The 21,404-nt window shown below is 38.7% G+C and overlaps 1 protein-coding gene across 11 annotated transcripts in view; it reads left to right on the top strand.

The window, feature by feature from the left end:
• Nucleotides 1-21,404, top strand: part of ATXN7 (ataxin 7) — a 91,287-nt gene that overhangs the window by 38,798 nt on the left and 31,085 nt on the right. For 9 of the 11 annotated variants that reach the window (XM_072875689.1, XM_072875682.1, XM_072875686.1 and 6 more), the window contains one exon: nucleotides 12,172-12,276. The exons of 1 other annotated variant lie outside the window; for it this stretch is intronic. In XM_072875689.1, coding sequence (XP_072731790.1) covers nucleotides 12,172-12,276 — 105 coding nt within the window. Of the gene's footprint in view, nucleotides 1-5,990; nucleotides 6,013-12,171; nucleotides 12,277-21,404 lie in introns of those variants that run through there. One more of the 11 variants, XM_072875690.1, reaches the window with a different exon arrangement.

Genomic DNA, 21,404 nt, shown 5'->3' with positions numbered 1-21,404 from the left:
AGCGCCGCGTCGTTCGTCATCGCAGTGATTCAGGGTGGTGTCACCAAGTGACAGGAGCATTTGGGGTGTCCCTACTGTTATGGTGGCCCTGTGATACCCTTTCATGGGCTCTTGGCATCTTTCCCCAAGTGCTCCGCGCTGTTGCTGGAAGCAAAAGCTTTTGAGCAATTTCCAAACACAAAGCAGTGCATTGTGGGCCAGCGCTGGGAAGACTGGCTCAACAAGTTTGGCAGCAGTGGCTTTGGCTTCCTGCCTACCCTGGATAGGCACCAGTAGAGATTGCCGTAGTCTTCGGGCGGGTTTGCGCTGAAGACCTCAGCCTGGGTCCTGAAATTCATGCGCGTGCAACTGCTGCGTCTGGCAAAGGATCTGCTTCTGTCGTAAACCATGGTTTTGTTACCCTAGATATGTTTGCAATAGTTATCTTTTTGTCTGCTTTAGGAAGGGGGATGTGTGACTTGTTTTCAGTGTACTGAAGGGTGGTAAACTCTACAAATTTGTCATAATATCAAAGGATCCTATTTACCTTTCAATTTTCTGTTATCTATTTAATCTTACTTACCGTTGTCATCCTGAGTCATCTAGGGCAGTTAACCAGTGCTCTGAAATGTTCTTTTCTGTGCCTTTTTTTAAATACCAACTCCGTATGTTCTTTGCTGTGCCTCTTGCTTAATACCGACTCCATATGTCTTCTGTGACATCTCCTCTACAGACCTTTGCAAACAGGCCTAGTCTTGTAACACGATGTGCTGGGACCGCTTGAGGTCTGTGGGGGTCTCAGGGGTGCAGGACACCGCTTGCCTGTGTCTCATTGCACAGTCATACACCACATATGTCTAATCTTCTTGTATCTGCATAAGCATGACTTTCTCTGTCTTGCTGGTTGTATAATCAGGTTTATTCTTATGTCCTTTTTGACACGAGATATCTAAAAATTAAAATTTGTGCCTAGTTCAGTACTTTTTTTCCCCCAAGAGCAGAGCTTTTTGCTTCCTAGCTGGCCTACGAAAGGGAGAAAAGTTCCTTTTTCCCCCTCCCCCTGTGTATTTAGGTCCGTTCATACGTGTCCATCTACCGTCTTCCCAAGTGTGACGAGCACTGTTAGCTGCAGAGGGACCAGAGGAGAGTAGTAGTCTTAGAAGTGTCTGTCAAAAATGCGAGTTAGACCAAACCAACCAAATCAGTACATTAAGTAATCTGAGGAAATTCTTTTCTCCTTCCCTTTTGTTTTGTTTTGTTATAGGTATTACCGTCCATGTACATCACAAGTGGGCTGGTGTTCTGGTTATGTTATAGAGGCCCAGACCATGAAAGAGCAGAAAAATTACTTTAAAGCATGTCAGCCCTTTCAGTTCTTCTGCATGTATAATATGATCTAAGTGATCTTCATTTTTTGAATACATCTAAATTTAAAAATATTAAAAGTTGCAGTCCTTCCCAACCTGTTTCTATTTGAGTGAAATGGGTGCTTTTGGTAGCAGAGAACTAGTGCCAGATATGGAAGGATAATACCTGGTACAGATTTATTCACCCAATGTTTTCAGAGTCTTTTTTTATTCTGTTACAGTTATAATGTACTTTATGTATAATGTTTGGAGATGAAATTCTGTAAAACTTTGTGAAGGTGGGCTCCTGAAATGAAGCAAATCACTCTTAACAGTGAAGAAATACACCTTGAAATAAGGATAGTGATAGCTTATTCTAAAAGGGAGATGACATGCAGAGGCAAAACCTAAATTTCTTCTTTAGAAGAATTTGAAATTCCATAACACTAAAAAAAAAATTCACTTCCATAAAGAGTTCTTAGGCTGAACTGAGTTTGTGTTGTATCACAAACAGCTAGCAGTGGAATTATTGCCCTCGTGCTGTGAACAGGTAGGCTGATTTTCTTCAGTGTTTACCTGTTTAGTTAATATAACTGTCTCGGAGGACAACTGGTACTGGTTTGAAGCCTAACACTTCTGAGTAGTTAGATCCCCTCTTGGAAGGGAACCTCTGATGACTGTAGCTCTGTATGTGCTGGAATATATCATTTGTGAGAAGTAAAGACTTACAGTTTACTGGTTCCTCAGCTATATAATTGAAATAGTCATATTTATTAGTCTAAAGGTATGCAATGGCCAAGTTTAAAATAGTTTGTGTCACTACATGTGCATTCAAGTACATAAGAAGTGGGTTAGCTCTTTTACTGCACTATAACAACAAAAACATTGTTTTATTTTCCACTTTATCTTTTAATCTTCTTAAATACCACAATACTGTTGGGGGGTTTTTTTGCTATAGTACATTTGTATGCATGTTGCTGTGCAACTTACTTTTTTTTTTTAAATTGTATCAAATCAACTGCTAGTAAATCTGTAAAGGAAAGGAAGCAAATTTTAATGGAAAAACTAATAGTGCCTGCCAAATTGAGAGGGGTGCAGAAATGTAAGTTGGTATGTGAAAATCGATAGGCATCAGTTTCGTTATAGCTATATTAGACATGATTGAAACAGTCTTATTTTTGAAGTGGATGTTCCAGTGCATGGAGAATGAGAGTGGCAGGGGTGGGGTGGTTTTAGGTAGTTGGGTTGCCTAATAAAAGAAAATACTGAAATAGAATTCAGTTGTCAGGTCATCTGTATTATTTTCCTCAACTTTTTTTTTTTTTTGCATATGCCGATTTGCTCCCTCAGGTATCAGGTGCATAATGTAAAATGTATGCTGAGTGTTCTTTGTGCAAAGATGCATTGTCTTTGCAGAATTAAAGAATGTTGTGCTGGTATCACGCAGGAGTTGGGGCCACGGTCAGCAGGAGAGAGGGTGGAAGGGGTTGAAAGATGAGCACTACGCATGCCCTATGTAGCAGGGAAAATAATGTGTTAACTGATGTTTTCAATATGAAGATTGCAGTAATGCCATCATGCAAGAGGTGCATAACGGTTTCTAGTTCTTATTTTTATTGGTTTTGAAAAAGTTTATATTTTTAAAGACTGTATTGACTCTGGTGTTTCTGATGTAACTTTTTTTGTTTTGGTTGTTTTGGGTTTTTTTAGGATTACTAAATTTTGTTGTTTTCTCCTATCACAAAAGATAGTGTCATGGGTACATTGTATTCCTCCAGTTCTCACTTAGTAAGAAAAATGTGTAAATCTGTAAGTGAATGGTTGTTACCGCTCTACTTTGTTACTGGGCGCCAAGATACAGCCAGCACGCAGTTATGTTGCTGTGACGTGGACAGTTACATAGGGAAAGATGGCAGAAACCACACATGCCAAATTTTTTTCCCTCAAAAGCCTAGGTAAGAGATGGGAAAGGGTGAAGAGCTTGGAACACGTTCACCATTTGCAGTCCTGATGTATCAAAATACTTCTACTTCAATGAGCAGTTTTATGTAAACTGTGAGTTTAGATTTAAATAAACTTCCTTTTTCCTACTACAAAAGTACAGCTGCTGCAAAGTACACAGAGTGCTGTGTGTGAAAGAAGAGAAGAGTACCAGACCTGTTGATGTTAAAACAAGTCCTCATAATAGCATGCTTTGGGGTATATGACTTAAGATACAATTCAGAATATTCTCTGGATGATATAGTTAATTTTAATGGAGGCTATGATTGTGACTAGTTGCTCTGCCAGAACTTTTTGTCCCCTCATAATAGACCCAGTTTTTCTGCATAATACCTGAAGTGTTGCTGTGTATCCTTTCATGTTAAATTACCCCAGATTTTAATATTACTGTGTAAACCTTAAGTTTATTTCCTGAATTCTGTTTAATTTTTGTGTCATAATAACAAAATTAAACTCTATGTTGAGGCTTCCTTAAGGTATTTTAGGATGAGATATGTAGCAAATAGGGGGTTTGCCACAAAAATGTACATAATTTGTTGGCTAAAATATAGCAATGGCACGATGAGATCGTGTTACCTAAATATGACTTCGAAGATTTCTTATATGACAATTTGTATGTTCATCATTTACGTAATAGTATACAAATTGGCTGAAGAAACTTAAAATATCTTCAACTCTGAAAACTAATTAATGAGTAAATGGGAATAGTTTTTGCAGATGACTGACTTCATTCAAATTGCTGATGGAAACCTGATGTCACAGAATACAGTGTGTGGGGAGAGACTTTTTCATCTGCTGAAAAGCTTTAAATATACTACTTGTGTTTCATTGAGAAATTTCTCAATCTGTCTTTCTACAGACAATCTTTTGTGAACTTGCTCACTGAACTTTTGTATTATTCTGAATAAAACTTAGAAAACTGTTTTCAATGAACAATTTGACATATGTTTTGTGTTAGAGTTTCTAAAAGATTAATTGTGTGTAGCTGAATTCGTATACAAAGAATTTAACTAAATACTTAGATGTCTGCTTTAATATGTGTTTTATATATAATTACAGGAGTATTCAAATCTTGGGAGCCTAAAATTAGAACTCCCAGCTGCACGCTAAGCTGCAGGTGCACATGTGCATGACACACTTCTCTTTGGTATCTGCTGCTCAGTTTTTATCAGTGGGCACGATACAGAAATTTCCCAAGACTGTTAGATTTTAGAGAACAGATGTAGCGACTGTCCGTCGCATTCTGCATCCTGAGAGAGAAAGGCTACAGGAGAATCGCAGTGCTCATGTGCTCGTAGCCTTGCGAAAGGGCTGGTGTTTGGATTTGCCGCTTGGGTATGCACGGAGGAGCGTTCCTGCCTGCAGCATGTGGCAAACCTTTCTGCTGGAGACGAAGCTGGAGAGGGTGGTGCGAGGGGATGGGATTTTGGAAATGCAGCATGGCTGAACCCACAGAAATGTGAGAGGTAGGTCCTCCTTCACCCTTTCAGGTTTCACTGGGCAAGATTCTGCCTTGAATTTGGGAAAGCAAAGTAAAAACTACAGAACTGTGGCTTTGGAAAAATAGGCTGTCTTGAGTTTGGAAAGGAGACTGGACAGAGGGGATGCCTCTTTTAGAGATAAAGCGTTCTAATGCTAGTAAAGATTTACGACCGATCAAATCTCGTAATGCAGCTCCTGTGCCTAGTTAAACTGGATTGTGGGGTATTTTGGTCTTGAACTGAAAGTCACTTCTCCGAGCCAAAACTTTGAGGTTTGCGTATTCTTAGGACTTTAATAAAATGCTGTGTAATTGCTATATTTCCTAAAGTGGAAAATGCAGTAAAAACATTTAATCAAGTCTTTGGCCGTTCCTTCCTTCATCTGATCAATCGGCAACTGCACGGTGAAACAAAGTTCATGCACTTGTGCTCAGAACCCAAGGAGAGCTGTGCCTCTCAAATGCCTCCTCAAATAGCTGGGCTTTCAAAGCTGTGTGTGCCAAAAATGTAAGTTACTTAATGGACAGAGCAGAGTTGGCAAGGAATTTAAAAAATAGATAACCTTGCAGAAAATACTTTAGCAGTGCTTTCCTCTGAGCCTAAATGAAACAGCTCGGGTATGGGAATGTCCCTTTGTTTTGCTTTATTTTGTATTAAAAGGTTCTTTTGTATCTGAGGCAACATGAGCACAAACCTTACGGGACAAATTTTTTAAAAAAGTGTTTCTGTATGTAAATTTGATCGGTTTGTGTTCAATTTGTTTGATCATGCATATGGTCTTTGCAAGCACAAATTTGTTATGCCTGCACATATGGTTCATAAAATACTTGTGTTCTATTAATACATAAGTGCTCATTACTTGAAATTTTGCAGAAAACCCTCAAGTATGTATATTTTACTCAAATCTCTTATTTTGGTTTAAAACTTGTGTAAACCAGAGCACTCTGAATATTATGTGGTTTCAGTTATTTTGTTCACAGTATTTGTTTAGGAATATTCTTCTTTTTTATTTTTATCGTCTTGCATAGTACACAGTAAAAAAATTTGCCAGTAGTTTAATTTCATTTCAACATCGATAAGTATACAAAAACACATGTGTGTTCATGAATGATAAGCACTTGAGTGTTTCTGGAAAATAGTTTGGAAAAATATTGTGTAGAAAATAATATTTCAGTTGCAGAAAGTGAAGTGTTTGTGTATGAAAGGTAAGTTTTGAGACGCTAACTTAGATCATTTTTTTTTTTAAACATTCATATCCATTAAAATAAGGGACTATATGACAGAATAGATGAGAGCTTTACTTAAGATGACTAAGTTAGTTAAGATACCTTGTAGTGCTATTTGTGCAGAAAGCTTGCTGCCTCGGGCTTGCATCTAAGATCTTCCTTGCACCTGAAAATTACTTGTTATTGACAACTAATGTCAGCAATAGAGCCAGCAGGATTCCCGGTGTGCAGATTTCTTGGCAGAATTTTACCTTTTTGGGCTGACTATAAGCCGTTAGTCTGGTTTTAACCAGGCTCAGCTTTCTGTTTTGAAATCTGCCTGGGTTTGCTGCAGGCTGTTTCATGTGGTCCTAAACGCTGTTTAGTTGCCTTCCTTCTTCCTCCTCGTGCCTCTCTCCCACAAATCACAAGCTCTTAAAAATAATAATTTGGGAAGTTTTGTCTGCTTTCAGATATTAAAATGACTTTCATGTTCTCCACAACCATAAAGGGTAAAAAAATAGAAATATTTGTATTACTTTAACAGGATCTGACAGTAGCTGGGGCAAGTGTTACAAGCAAATTACGGGAGGTGGCACACAACTTTTTTTTCCTTCAAGATGTCAGCTAGTTTGAAGTTACTGCAGCTGTGTTTTTTCTCCCCTTTTCAAAATTTTTTCAGATGTTGCTGCAGAGTTGTGTTATCTTAAAGAAAAGTTCTAATAAAAGCATGCCTTTAGAGAAAGACATCCACCAGTTAAGTTAAAACAAGGTGTACTCACAGATTTTTTTACCTTAGTATGATCAAGACTAATTCTCCTCTAATGAGAGAACACAGCTAGTACAGAACAAATGTATTCAAGATAGCTTGTGTGGACGCTGTTTGAACTTACTTAGTCCATGAAGTAAATGGTTCAAACAATCCAGATTTGGCAGCATTTCAAAATTTACAAATTTTTGTACATATTTACAGTTTCCTTATATAGTACCTCCAAAACAGTCCCCTGATGGAAAGCCTAGTGAATCGATAAAAGTTGGTACATTTACTTAGGGTGGATTTGGATCAGGCCCCAGTAAAAAGAAAAATAAATTCTGTGTTTGGGGAGTTGTAAAGGTAATAGGGAGTTTTATCAGTTGTGAGTGTAAAGTTTATAGTCTAGGGCATCATGTTTTAATGCATCTCATATTAACTGTCGTGATTAAAAATATTAGGGAAGTATAATCAGGTTGGTGTTGTGCTGAAGGCATGTTATGCTATGCCGTGGGGATCTTTGTAGTCAAAACACTTTACTGTTCACATCGGGCATCAGCGTGAAATGTCCACTGTCAAATTACACTAAATGGCAAGCGGTACATGTGATAAATCAGATTCAGACTTTAAAAAAATAATCTTAATAAGCAGATGCTTATGCTCAGAATGGATAAGGAAGAAGTGAGCATTAGCAGTGTTATGGCTTAAAAATATTTCTGCAGTACTCTTTTGTATTTTTGTCACTTTTTAAATCAAGCTTTTTATTCTTTTGCTCTAACTCTGATAGAGTTTGTTCTTTGCCCTTTCACTTCTGCCCTTGCTAGTTTTGCTTTCTGTTCCTCTGTTTCAGTTTTCACTCTCCTCCTTGTTTTTTCCAGTCGTGGTGAGCAGACTTCTGCAAAATAGGAAACTTGTGTGCTGGTCTCTGCAAACAGCCAGGATTAGGGCTCCTTTTACCCTCTTCCTCTAGAGTTTGCTGTCCTGGAGAAGATCTTGACCTCGCTTTTTTTTGGTGATATTTCATTTCATTGCTAGAAGGGATGTTGTCCTATTAGGTGCTAGGATAGATGGACTGTGTAATGGTCGCAGTCTGAAAAGGGACAACAAGATTTGTAGGAAATGTGATAAATTTTGGGGCTTAAAAAAAAATCCAGTAGAATTACGCAATGGAGCTGTGGCAGTCACTGAATCTAGTGGCTCAAAGCAAACTGTCGACCTGTTCTCTAGCTGCGTGATTTAGCTTGTTTTATTTGTTCTGTTGGCTGTGATATTAAGTAATAGAATTGAGAGTACACAGACACAGTTACTTTTAATGACCACAAGCATGAATTTCTGTAGTGTAACTGTCTTGAAAGAAAATGCTGAAAAAAATAAGGAATTATTAGGTGACTTATGTGCTTCTACGTCCCTCAGGAGAAGAGGAGATGGCAGCTCAGTTTAAGAAAGTATTTTCAGAGTAGACATGCTGAGCTCCATGTTACTTGATGTACGGTATGCCACATTGTCCATTATTGTTTTTCCTTTTTTTATTAGAAAAGATGCTGTATTGGCCTTTTCCAAATAAGAAGCATTTTCCTTATTACACGCTCAACAAATAATGCATTTAAGATATCTCAGAATTGCCTATGGCATGGGCTTGTTCTCATCTTGGTGAAGAGTACAGCAATATATCATTTAAAGTTACCTTTTTAAAAACACCAAGTTATATTTGAAAGGAGAAGTGAATTCTGGAGGTCACAACATTCAGAGGTTTCATAATACTGAGGTAAATGAAGTTGTTTTTCGTTATGGTGTTAATAGAATTAATGTAACTAGCAGCTCCTATAACAGTATTTGTATGTTGATACCGTATAAATTCTGCATTTATGGAAAAATAAATGGAAATTTTGAGGTCTTGGTTTAAATTTTTAGTTTGACCTTGAAAAACATTCCCAGATGGAGAGAGTTAAATGAGCCCAGCTTTGAAAGAGGAACATATGAATCACGGTTGCTAGGCTCTTCCTTGAGAGGCACAGGCTTTACATTTACAGTGAAGTATTTCAAAAAGTAATCTTTAAACTCGGAGGAACAGTGCGTTTGAAATGACACTGGTGAAATGCTATAAACTTCATTAGACTTTTAAATAGAGAATTTGCATGTCATTAAATGAAATAGGTATAAAGTATTAGATGTTAGAATATCAACTGCAAGACTTGTGAACTTTCATAAGTGAAGGTTGGGGGGGGAACAGAAAAATTAGGCGTCCAGCTCCTACTCTTGGTACGTACTTCTTACGTAAGTTTTGCTAAACTATTCTGTATATTATTCTCTCACATTTGCACGGTCTAATTTGTCATTCTCATAACAGTGCCGCATAGATGTTTGCCCCGTTGGAACATAGAAACAGAAATAAGATTTCCCCGAAACCTGCTCTTGCTCTGCTTGACTAAAATGGCAGTGAAGCACGTTAAACGCGTGGGAGCTTCCCTGCCTAAGACTGAGGCTCCTGGGTTCGGAAATGTGGATTCAGGTCTCTTCCAGTCGTCTTAACTGCTCTTGGTTGGGTCACGCTCCTTACAGTTCCAAACCCATTGTTAAAACTGATGTTCAGGTCCTGTGAAGCACTGATACTCCTTTTTGCCCCCGGTATCTAGTCTGTGGGCTGGTCTCGTGTGTTCATGCAGTGCTCAGGTTCCAGTCTTATTTGGGGCCCTGTGGGTTTCTCTAACAAAAGGATTCGATTGTATCTATTTTAAATAAATGCTTTGAGAATAAAAAGCTATAGTTTATTTTACCTCATAAGAGAAAACAAAAGGAATTGCATTTAGGACTCCAACCTTCCCGCTACTCCCTCGCTGGTTACGTTTAGATGCTGGTCTGTTATCAGTACTGTCGGAGAGTACTGCAGGGGTAGAAGATCTTTTACACTGATTTGTGTGATCTGGCTGGAGTCTTGTGCGTGACTTCCTTTGAAATCACGGTTGTGATTTTGGGTGTGCAGCAAATCCTTTTTTTTCCTGTGTCAAGTGGTTTTACTCTTAGGTTCTTTATGACTTTGTGTATTTCCTAGTATTTTGGCGCTGCCTTCTGTCACTTGGCGCTTTGATTTTAAAACTCTGAAGGTGTGCTTCACAGTGTAAAGGACACTCGTAAATTATTCAGATTTCTTGGGATCCCCAAACTGAAATAGGAAAACATTTTTGTTTACGTCAATTTCTGCCAATTTGTTTCACTTGTCGTTTAAAATTGCAGCTCTGTATTGCCAGCAAATATTCATAAAAGGGTACTTAAATAGAGTGAGCGTGACATCTCAGACTAGCGTCAAGGAGTGCTTTATCTTGCAAGAGACACAGAAGTAGGCAATCCTTTCCTCCTGTTAATGATTTCCCTCCTGCATTCTGTACAAGCTGGTGTAAAGTCTGTGAATCCAGTGTTGTCTGAAAGGTATGGTTATGAGAACAGGTTACAGGGTGTGGATTTACAGTTCGTTAGACATTATACAGTAGTAGCCTGTCTGTGTGCTATTAACAATGTAAATAGCAGGCAGTTCAGGCTGTTATTGTCCCATTCATCATGGTGTATTAGTAGTCAAATGGAAGTGACCCTGGAGTATTTGCTTGCCGTGTGGAAACTTTTTTACGCAGGCATACCCAAAGAGCTCCTGCATGGAATATTAGCAATGACATTTACGTTTATACTTTTTTTTTTTCTGAAGTAGCTTAATATTACATCACAGAAAGTAGATATTGAAAAAGAGGTTTATTATTCCTGTCTGATTTTCACCCCCAGCGTATATTTACTCAGTTTTGCCTAGTTTGTGGTAATTTAGGTGTGCCTGAGGTCTTAATATATTTTTTAATAAATATATAAATAAATAAGCAAGAGTCGCTACTTAATGATGTGCAGATCGGTTTATAATTTATTATTTATTTAATGTAACCTCAGTTGTGAAAAGGAGCCTGTGATTTAGATAAGTGTAGCTCTGATCTGTCACAGCCATGTCAGATATCGATGGTCATGGTATTTGCGTCCGGCTGCAAAATCCAGTTGCAGCTGTTATTGCAGGTATCGTGCTTAATTTTAATGTAGCACTAATAAGGGTTTTCGAAAACCTGGGATAGACCTTATTTTTTAAAGAAAGGTAATTAAATTTTTACGATGAAGATACTTACTACAAAGGGAGCCCTTAATTCTGGAAGCTGTTCAGTGTGGATACATCCTTTTGTCTGTGAGAGAAACAAAGTGGAGTCCGTGGGGCTCTACAGGGCTGACAGCGTTGGACTGCCAGTGGTTACCTTGGGTTATGGTGCATTCACTCTTAAAATGCAGCCTGCTCGATTTTTTGTAATTGGTGTCCCATTAATGAACAAAAATATGGATGATGATAAAAATACACAGAGGCAAATTAGTAGCTTTAAAACAAAACTCGGGGGTCAGTTCTAGCACAGAGGTAAATAAGTTTAACTTAGTTTCTAAGTTACTGTTAACATAAATCTATTACTTGAGGGGTTTTTTTAAGAAAATAAGTTTTCTTATATCAGTTTTAAGCCTTTAAATAGTGTTAGAGATCCCTTAGCCACATGCTTAGGCAATAATGAATTTATACTCTTATGTTTGCAGTTTCCTATTTTTGTCTTCTAATGATCGAAGAACATTTTTAGTTGTATAAATGTAATATACCTTTAAGTTGTGTAGTAAATGTTGTATTTAATGCTCAAATAGTCTCTGAATGCAGTTTTAACTGTTAAACTATATTCTTAAGAAACTGTATTCTTGAAACAAAAATTGTAGAAATTAATTTTATTAGTAAAAGTCTGCAAGTATGTGTGTTATCTCTGAAATCCACACATGCTCTGACATACTGTTATCTCTGTTTCTCTCTCTTATGTAGCTGTTACACAGATCTCTGGCAGCAGATGGCTGGACTATAATGCACTGTTAAACAAATAAAACCATTAGGCATGTAATACTGCCCGGTAAACGACTGTGTGTTTAAAATGGTTTAAAAAAATTAAATTGAAAATAAAGTTCATTTTTTAATTCATTTAATGAAATTGGAATAAAATCCAAACCCCTTTCAGAATACATAAAACATCCCCTCTTATGTTGTGTTTGTCATTTGAAGTCAGTCCTTTTTTATTATGTTCTTGCATCTGGTATAAGATAATCAGTCCTAAATCAGTTTTCTAATAGATGTTTTCTACAAGTAATTGCTCATTTTACATTTATCTTTGTAGGAAGATTTTTGCTTTTGTAATACTCCAGCACAAAATTATCTATTGCATTATATGCTCTTTTTTCCTAATTTTCAAATTTGATACAAATGTATTAAAATTATGATTCAACACTAGTGTCATGGCTCTGTAATTAAACTGTTTTTCAATAATTGTCAGCAGCTGAGAGATGCCATTTTGTCTTTTTGTTTTTAGATATGCCAATATTTGGTCTTTGCCCGGCTCATGATGATTTCTATTTGGTGATGTGTAACCACTGTAATCAGGTCGTAAAACCACAGGCATTTCAATCACATTATGGTAAGTGCTTAACTATTTTTAATAATTAAGGGTGAGGTTAAATCAGGATTAAGCCTGGCAATTTTTTTTTAATTGACGGTACATAGATCATTACATTATAAATAATGTCAAAGAATATAACCTGTGTTTAATCATTTTATATACATTGTAATGCAGTTACTTAAAGATCTTGTTCCTTTTAATTTTTTTAATGTCTTCTTGAAATGCTACATACATACAGTTCAATTTTGAAATGACATACATATATAGTGTATTTCACAGACAGTATGTGTAGTGTGTTTGTGTCTGTGTGTGTCATTTCTCTTGTGTATTTATACAAATTATTTTTACACGGGTTCTGTTGCAGTGTGAACCGTGAACTTGAGCTAAAAGCTAAACTTACACATTTTGTTGTAAATCGTAGTATGCTTCCAGCGGCCAGTAAGCTTATTTATTTTCAGAAGTATCAATTTGTATTTGTTTTACTGGTCCAATGGTTTTGTATATAAACTATGCTAGGAAGCTCTTGTTGTGTTGGTTGGTGTTAGCCAGTGTTTATAGAGGACTGAGAAAATACGAAGTGCTACACAGGTTCAAATACTCTGTTACTTCCTACAAACCTAACTGGGGGAGGTTGGCAGTTCTTCTTTTTCATACTCCTGTCAAGCCTAGAAATTAATCTCAAACAATTTCATGCCAATATTTGGATAGGAGGTTTTGGGTATTCAGCTTTTTGTTTCTTGAGAAATTCAGGAGATCTTCTTTAACCAAGTGCTAATAAAAAAGATGGACGAAGCATCTTCTGAACTACTCCTTCTTCCCTCTGTGTATGCATATTTGTATGTGTTCCCCTTTTTCTAGCCCAGTGCACCTACTGATAGCCTCAGTGTTTAAAAGGATAAAAAATGCTGGATATAGGTGGGGAGGCTCTCCTAGCGTTGAGAACAAGGGATAACTTTTCTTGCATCTTAAATACTTCAGCCCTTTGGCAAGAAAAGGTATACTTGCTTCTGCTGCTTCCTAGAGACTGGGAAGGGGTCTGCCTACGCCGTGCAGAGGGTGAACTTCTTATCCTTTCCACCTCTCACTTGAGGTTTTTTGTGTTGTGATGCCTTATGGATTATACCTCTACTCTTGCTGCTGGATTTCTGCAGTCGTGTCGCAGAGTGTTTTGGAGAAGAATCTGACAGGTCTTGTGACATAATTCTTGCTAGTTTGGTTGTTATTCTGTGGATGGCAGTAGTAATAAAACTCTGAAAAAACCCACAGTTTTGTGGACGTAAGTCTCCACAGCTGTAGGGAGCCGGCAGACCAGAAGGGTTACTCTGGTTGCTGTAAGCCTTTGTATCAGCTGAGAGCAAGTCCACCGCTTGCCAGCATGATTCCTCACCTGTCACAGAATATCAGTTTGGGATGTCCAGTAAGTCCTTCTAAAATATCATATTAAATTGATTCTGACAGTTAAAAATAAATTTATGGGGGAGGACTGGATGGTACCCAGTTCTGAGTGTTGGCATATTGAATCTTCCATCTTGAGGTCAGTAATACGGACTGGCTCAGGCTGGTAGTGATGGAGAGCTGTGGATATCTGCAGACGCTTTGGGTTGTCTTTCTGAAATGAGCAGGTGATCTCCAAGTACTGTCTGACAAACAGGTATGCGTACTGTAGGAACCAGTATCGTAGTAGTTGGCATGACAGCCTTGTGGGCAGATTGAAGAAGCAGTTCAAGAACTGAATAGGTACAGCATTGCTTCTTGACTGTGGACATGAAAACGTCGGGTGTTGTAATGCTGCTTGTACTAGTGTTAAACTTGTTACGAGAACTTAATTCAAACTCTTCTGTAAGCACTACTTGCAATTTAAAAGACACAGAGTGAAGAGGGAACTACAAAATGAAGGTATGGAAAATATTTTTAAAAAAATAATAAAAGGATAAATGCTAATGTAATGTTCCCACTCTGTATCGCATTGTAGGAGCGTGATCTCTAAACATGAAACTTTCCCTTATGTGAACCTTACATCAATGGCAGGTTCATACTTGGAGAAATGTAGAAGGAGGGGATGGAAATGACGAGGTTATTCTTAGTATTTAAGCCCATTCTGAACAATGAAGACGCTCGGCAAGGGCTGCGGTGCATGGAGGAAACAGGCAGGGTCATTCTGATGAGAAAAACAGGCTTGGGTGGGGTGAATGTCATTAAAGGACCTTAGTTTGCCAAGCTAATAGCCTCAGAAAGGTAAGAAGGCTGACTTCATGATTTTGTGTAGAGCTAGTGCTCTCCTCGCTTTTTATCAGCCATCACATTCTTGAAATCCTTTAACAGTTGTCCCTCATTTTAGCAAATTGAATGTGAAAGCTGGTAAATATGGCAGGTGATTGATTACCAGGCAACGGTGTAGGTTGGTTTGTTTTTTTTTAACACAGTGTACTTCAGGAGAAGGAAACGGCTGGAGTCCTCAAAACACACAGTTCTTTTAAAACAAAAAGTACGCTATCATGATAACAAGAAAATAAAACACTCTTCGGATTCATCACAGTCAGTTTTCCCTGAATTAGGTCTTTTATTTGTGGCATTATTTCAGGGATTGACAAAGGCGAGATTGCTTCAACAAGTTGTGAAAAATTACAGTGCATCAATGAAGGTGTACCTTTGTGATGTTTTGGGGGTCTTTTAAAGTTATTTTTGATTGTTATCAGAGAAATAGTAATCTCTTAAAATATTCTACAACTCCTGGTGGTATGTGTCGCTTGTACTTGGTGTTCTTTGAAACTTGTCATGTGGGATTTTGTTTTCTGAAGTAGAATATGCTCTTTAAAATGTCACTTTTGTCAAAGGAAGGCTAAACAAACTATTAGCTAAACCTAATGAGCTAATTAATTTCTTCCAAAGCATATTTGTGATAAACTACTTAACTAGGTAGGCTGAAAGTGCATTGCAGGACATATGCTGGCTTTTTTCCCTGGGCCACAAGTAGTCAGAAATAATTTAAATGTAACTTTGTTCATCAGAATATTTGACCTTTTTAGTAAAATACTTTATTGATGCAAATCACAGATTTTTGTACGTAACTGATACTTTTATATTTCGTGGGGTTTAATTGACTAGAAGAGATATTAATTCAAAATTCTACTTTTTGAGGCAATCTAAGCATGCATTTGGAGTATGAATTGCCATTTTAGTAATTTATTCTATACTGTTGGTATATTGTAAGATTTGGTGACGTATTTGGCATGCATAACACCATGTGTAGGTTAGTTTTTAAAAGCCTTCTAATATAATGAGATATCTGCAGTCTGCTTGTGGTATTTCTTCTAGCCTGTGTACAGCAGCTGACTGTCCGTATGCCAAAATGGTTTTTACCCCCTTGGCCTAGGGCAGCAGTGATGCTGGGGACCTGGCCGGGCAGGAGCAGGCCAGCCAGCTGAGGAGAGTTGTTTCAAGACAAATCCTCTGTTCTGTCAGATCTCAGCTGCTTCATCTGTGGGGCTGGACAAGGGATTTAAGTCCTTTACTGCCAGTCCTTGCTGCTGCTTTTTGAATGGTTATGCTTTCATGGTATCGGCATCTTCCTTGGGTGGCTCAAGATCAATTCAGAGGTGAAAGATGGAAAAAAGGTATAATGTTCAGGCATTCAGTCTTGTGGGTGAAGCACCTGAGATCACTTATCATGGTGACCTATTCTGACAAAACCACAGTGTTTTTCTCCAGCTGGAGTATTTCTCTACACTCTGCATGATCGTGTGCCAGCCTCCCCAACTTCCATGCCATGTAGACTCTCCCTCTGTATTTAAATCGTGTGTATTTCTTAAGTCCCTGCGCAGTTTCCTCTCTTAATATATAAATTCTTAAAAGAAAAATGACTTTGCTGTCTGTCAAATTGCTAACCGTCACGCTCCTCAGGAGTGTCCCTCGGCAGACAGCGGGATGTGCCTGTGTCCCTTTATTTCCTCTCTCTCCTTCCCATGAAAACGTCCTAGGTGTGGTTCCCATGCTGCACCCAAAGGTTGCTCCTTGAGGCAGCCATCACGACAGTTATTTCAGGTTGTTCGTGGAAACCCTGAAGTGACGTGGTTTTCAGGCTGTATGACCTTTCGTTGGTATTTCAGCCGTTCCGCAGGTTTATCGCATCTCCCTGTGGTTATCAGCCTCCTGTCTGAGGAGGGATGCTTCTCTGCACCATCTGGGCTGCTTTGTGGCTCGGAGGAGGGGAGGTAGCTCAGCAGTGTGGAAGTAGCATCAGTGTAGAGATGTGGGGTTTCTTCCTTCTAATTTTGCCTAGGGTTTTTTGCAGAGTTGTTTGTTTCTTCTGTGCCTTGGTTTCCGTAAAGATAAAGTGAGGTTAAACTCTCGGCAATAATAACGAAGCCTACCTGTAAAACTTAAACTGAGAGTGCCTGTGAGTCACGTAGTGATTGTGAAAACCATTAATACAGTATGTATTGGAAAGAGATGATGATAGTGTGTCCAGGCTGTTGAGTCATTGGAAAGCTATGCCCAGTGTTTTGATTAACTTCCATAGGTTTGGCATGCAGTGGCAAAGGTGAACAATACCGTGAGCTTGGCTTGCTGCTGCTCTGTGAGCTGGTGGGGAATCGCTTAAGCATTTTAGTTTCTGATCGGTGCATGTTTAAACCTGAAGCACAGGATTCGGAAACAGGATAATAATACAGATTTGCCCACCTTTTGTGATTTCTAGGAGGTTGTGAGATTAGAATAGAGATGGTCGTCCCACAACCTTATACGCAGCCTGGAGAGACTCGGAGGCAGATCCTGGCAGTAGAGGAAGAGATGTTCACTTGTGTTACTTGGGTCCGTCCTGCAAGTCAGTGGGAGGTCTCTCGTGAATCTCCTTCATCTAATTGTATAACCGTATTCTTTCCTCCCTCAGCCAGTTCTCACACCCACCTTTAGTTAGCAGGTTTACTACTTTGGCTAGTCGTAAGGGGGTTTTTTGGTGTTGGTGTTAAGTGCTTGGATTCGGAGAGAACATGTGATATTTGTTGCAATTTTAATTGGGATAAATGATCCGTTAACTATCCCTGCTAATATGCTGTTGTATTTCAGGTATTATATCATATGTAATTTAAGTATTACAGTTCCTGCAGCGTTACATATTTGGTTTCTTCTGATATACTGTGAATCGAATGTAAATTTGTCCTACTCTCTTTCTGTTACCTCGAATTTGGCAGCAGCTAATTGTTCTGAAAAATCTGACATCAGTATTTAGTATTTTTAAATTTTATTTTTCAAAGTTCTGCAGACGTTGCTTGTTTAGAATAGACTAGAGCGAGTGTTTAGCATGGATTACAAAGTCAAAGATAAAGTGTCTGTACAAGGCAGCATTTGAAGCAGATAGGAAAGAAAGGAATGTACTGAATCTTGTTCCAAAGCCGTCAGACCTGAGTATTGGGGGGCTTGTTGTTTGGTGGGGTTTTTTGGTTTTGTTTTGGGTTGGGGTTTTGGGTTTGTTTGTTTTTTTTTTTTTTTTGGGGGGGGGGGTTGTTGTTTTGTTTTTTCCTCATAGGAGATTGCCTGAGCTCATCTATGTTTTGGAAGGATAAGCCTTCAAAGGCTTGCATATTTTTTGCAGCACGCAATTTGTTTCAGTAATTGTGTCCACTGTTCACTAATGTCTTTTTAAAGCAGTACGAAAACGTTTTATATAAATCATAAGAATTTTCTTGGGTAGCAGTAATCTTCTGTGGTAGTCTAATAACCAAAATAAAACTTGAATATTCATGTGGTGTGTCACAGATGTGCTGGAGTAATCTGCCAAGCATATTGCCAAACGTGCACAGGTGCCATTTGGCATGTTATGGCTCAAGTTAATGTATATGATTTAACAAATTATCATTGGCAGCTTCAGCAGCTTCTGTTTAAATACACAGTCCTCTCACAGTAGTTTGCACAGACTCAGATTCCAGGGTCCAGCAACAACTAGTTTAATTTCTTCTTGGCAGAGATTTGTGAAATTCTGTAGCTTTTGCAAGAATCATCTTGGCTTATTCTGAGAAGGGAATGGGCTCAGAGGTCAGCACAGGATTCATTTCAGAAAAAAAAAACCAAACAGCTGATTATTTAGTTATTTTTAAATAATGCATCATTAAATAAGAAAGAATTACCACCTGAAAAGAAACTCTGTAAATATATTTTGGGCTTCGCAATGTGTACCCCAAAGCCATTAGCTGAATACCAAATGTGCTAGTTGGGATTTAAAGTCACAAACAAGTTCTGTCATGTAGATTTTAAGGAGTGATTAAGTTAGGCGCTGTGGTTAATTGTAACATTGCAAATGGTTCACGTGCAGAAGGTTATTTTTGTAAGCATAATGGCTGTGGTCTTTGTTTATTACACAGGGAGTCTGTTTGAGAACTTGATGGCAGTTTTCTAGTAAAACTTCCTCCTTTTTTGTGGGTACATGGATCTGTCAAGCTCTGGTTGTAAGACATAAAGCAATTTTAAGTATCAGCTAACAAAAAAGGTGATGTTCAGCTTCAGATTTAAAAAGAAATTGATTGTTCAGTTTACTGCTTACCATGTAACTCATGTTACTCTACCTACAGCACCGTGTGTGCTAAAATATTGCAAACTTAAAGTGCTTCGGTGTGCTTTGGCTTTTCTTACCTTCGGTTAGCGTGAATCGAATTTCATGCTGTTCTGCCATAGCATAAGACCTACATGCAGAAATCCTTGTGTTTTTATTACTGGCTGGATAGAGAATATCTTTTTTTATTCTAACTAAAATGTTAAAGTATTTAAAACAAGTCTAGCATACAAAACTATACAAGGGTTCCATGAAAACCCTGCTCCTTTATAGTGATCTCCTTGCTAGGTATTTGGAGACTGGGACCAACTGCTCCCTTTTCAAGGTAAACATTGACAGGGGAAGAACAAGTGAGAAGAAAGAAAACCAAAGATATTTATCTTTGTGGGAAAAGAGGAAGCGGTGCTGTGTTCACTGTTGCTTACAGAAATAGTTGTTCAGCAAGAGGGGGAAAGTTAATATGTTGATCAATGGATTGGAGTAAGATCTAAAGAGAACAAGTAGTTCTAATAAGAAGTAGCTGTTGAGTATATCTGACTACAGCTTCACTTTGGAAGAAGCCAGCTGGGATAGTCGTGTCAGGCCTACAATTAAAAATGATTGACAATGAGAGAGTTAACTGATCTAAAAGTTAACATTAAGTTTTATCATTCAGAACTCATTTTGAATGATGAAGCAGCATGTGGAGCAGAACACAGCTCTCATAACGATCATTTCAGATAGTCTGCAGGTTCAGGGAAGGCCATTCTGCATCAGCTTACGTGCTCCACATCCTTGGAAGGTTTCCTTCACAGCTAAAAGGGCTCTTTCTAATGCCTAAGCCACTCCTTCAGGCTGGAGCTTGGCCAGAGGAGGTGGCACGCATTGCGAGGGCAGGCCATGGGCACGCAGGGTTTGGCACGCAGCCGTAAGCTGAGTGCAGAAGAATGAAGCTGCAACCCGTTTTAAGAGCTGGGGAGGTGGAAGAAGCCTAAATCGGAATAAAAAAAGGGCAGGATTTCTGCTGTTGTGGAGGAGAGCTGGGAATGTGTCAGAGCCATTGAGATGTGAACTTGATGTTGGAGGGTGGAGTTAGAGGTAGTTTAATTTCAAAAGCTAGCCACATGCAGATCAATTATTTATACGGACTTCCTCATTTATTTTTTGGGGAGAAGTATGTGTTCTCATGAACTTTGTAGATTATTCCAAGAACTGCAAACCTCAGATGAACACCACAGCGCTTCGTGATTCCAGGGAGAAGTATTCTGGGAAGCTTGTAAAACAATGTTCAGTATTGAACTGTCATGAAGAAAATAGTTTGGGTTGTTTTTTGCCTTTTTTTATGGAAGCACATAGTTTCAAGTTGCACAGACTGTACCCTCTCATCCCACCAGCCGACTCTCAAACAACTGCCGCATTTGCAAGGGAGAGGATTTGCACATAATCTCTTTTTCTCTGCAAGCGCAGCTACAAAGGACAGATAGGAAGTTTCATCAGTAACCATCAATTACATTAATTTTTTGCCAAGATACCACTGCTCCCAGCGCAGAGCTGTGCAGCACCTGGCTGGGGCAGCAGCAGCCAGCTAGCGCGGGCAGGAGGATGGCAGCTTTGGCAGGGCCGGTTCAGCACAGCTAGAATTAAGTGGTTTGCAGTCTGGGTGGGTGTGTGTCCAAGGAGGGGAAAGAGAGGACACGGGGGAATAGCTAAAAAGGGAAATGTAAAACAAAGAACTGAAGTAAAATACATACAACAAGAAATAGATGAAGACAATAAGGAGGAAGCTAAATAGGAAAGGCAGGAGAAAATGACCTTGCAGGAGGGAGAATGAAGTAGGTATGGTGCTGGTTTTATTACTCTGTATTGAGGGGGAAAAGTGGAAGAAAGGAGGAGAGGTTTAACAGGGCAAAACAAACAAAAGCTTTTTCACTCGTTTTTCCCACAATGCTGTTAGTGTAGTTTGTGTAATGTCATGGCATTCTTGGATTTTGCACGTTTTGGTAGGGGGTGGGGGGAACAACAGTGCATCCTACTTGAGACACCTCTCCTGGCTTTATCTAACACTGGCCATCAAGGAGGGAGATGGATATATGCATGCATGTGCACTTATTAATAGGTCATCTTCTGTTTGTTTTCTTACACATCCCTTTTACTGTTTCTTGCTGGACTTCTTAAGTTTATTTAAAATTTCTCATTTTCTGTACTCTAAATAATATTTTTTTAGAGAGTAGGAGGTTCATAGGATGTACATGCAGCTTTTGCAGTAAGAGGAATGCCCACCAGCTCTCTACAAGCGGAGAGAAAAGGAGGTAGTGTACTAGATGGAAGAAAGTTACCCATGCTGGACCTACATAAAAGCAGTGTTTTGTAGGAACTTCATCTGCTGCCTCAGGAAAAGTAGGCAGCGTTCTGAAAGCTATATTCTCACCTACAGCAATAGTGCACCAAATGGTAACCAGGCATGTATGAGTGTCATGCTTTTGGAAAAACTTGAGACAATATTATTCTTGCCAAATTAAAAGCAATCAATAACATTTTGGTTTTAGGCACAGCTAAAAAGCAGGTAGGCTGCTACCTAGTTTACTTAGGCATTATGTCAGGTAATTTTCACCTGTTATTTATT

Source organism: Ciconia boyciana, chromosome 11, assembly GCF_034638445.1.
Source record: "Ciconia boyciana chromosome 11, ASM3463844v1, whole genome shotgun sequence".
Lineage (NCBI taxonomy): Eukaryota > Metazoa > Chordata > Aves > Ciconiiformes > Ciconiidae > Ciconia > Ciconia boyciana.
This window is presented reverse-complemented; position numbering and strand designations above follow the sequence as displayed.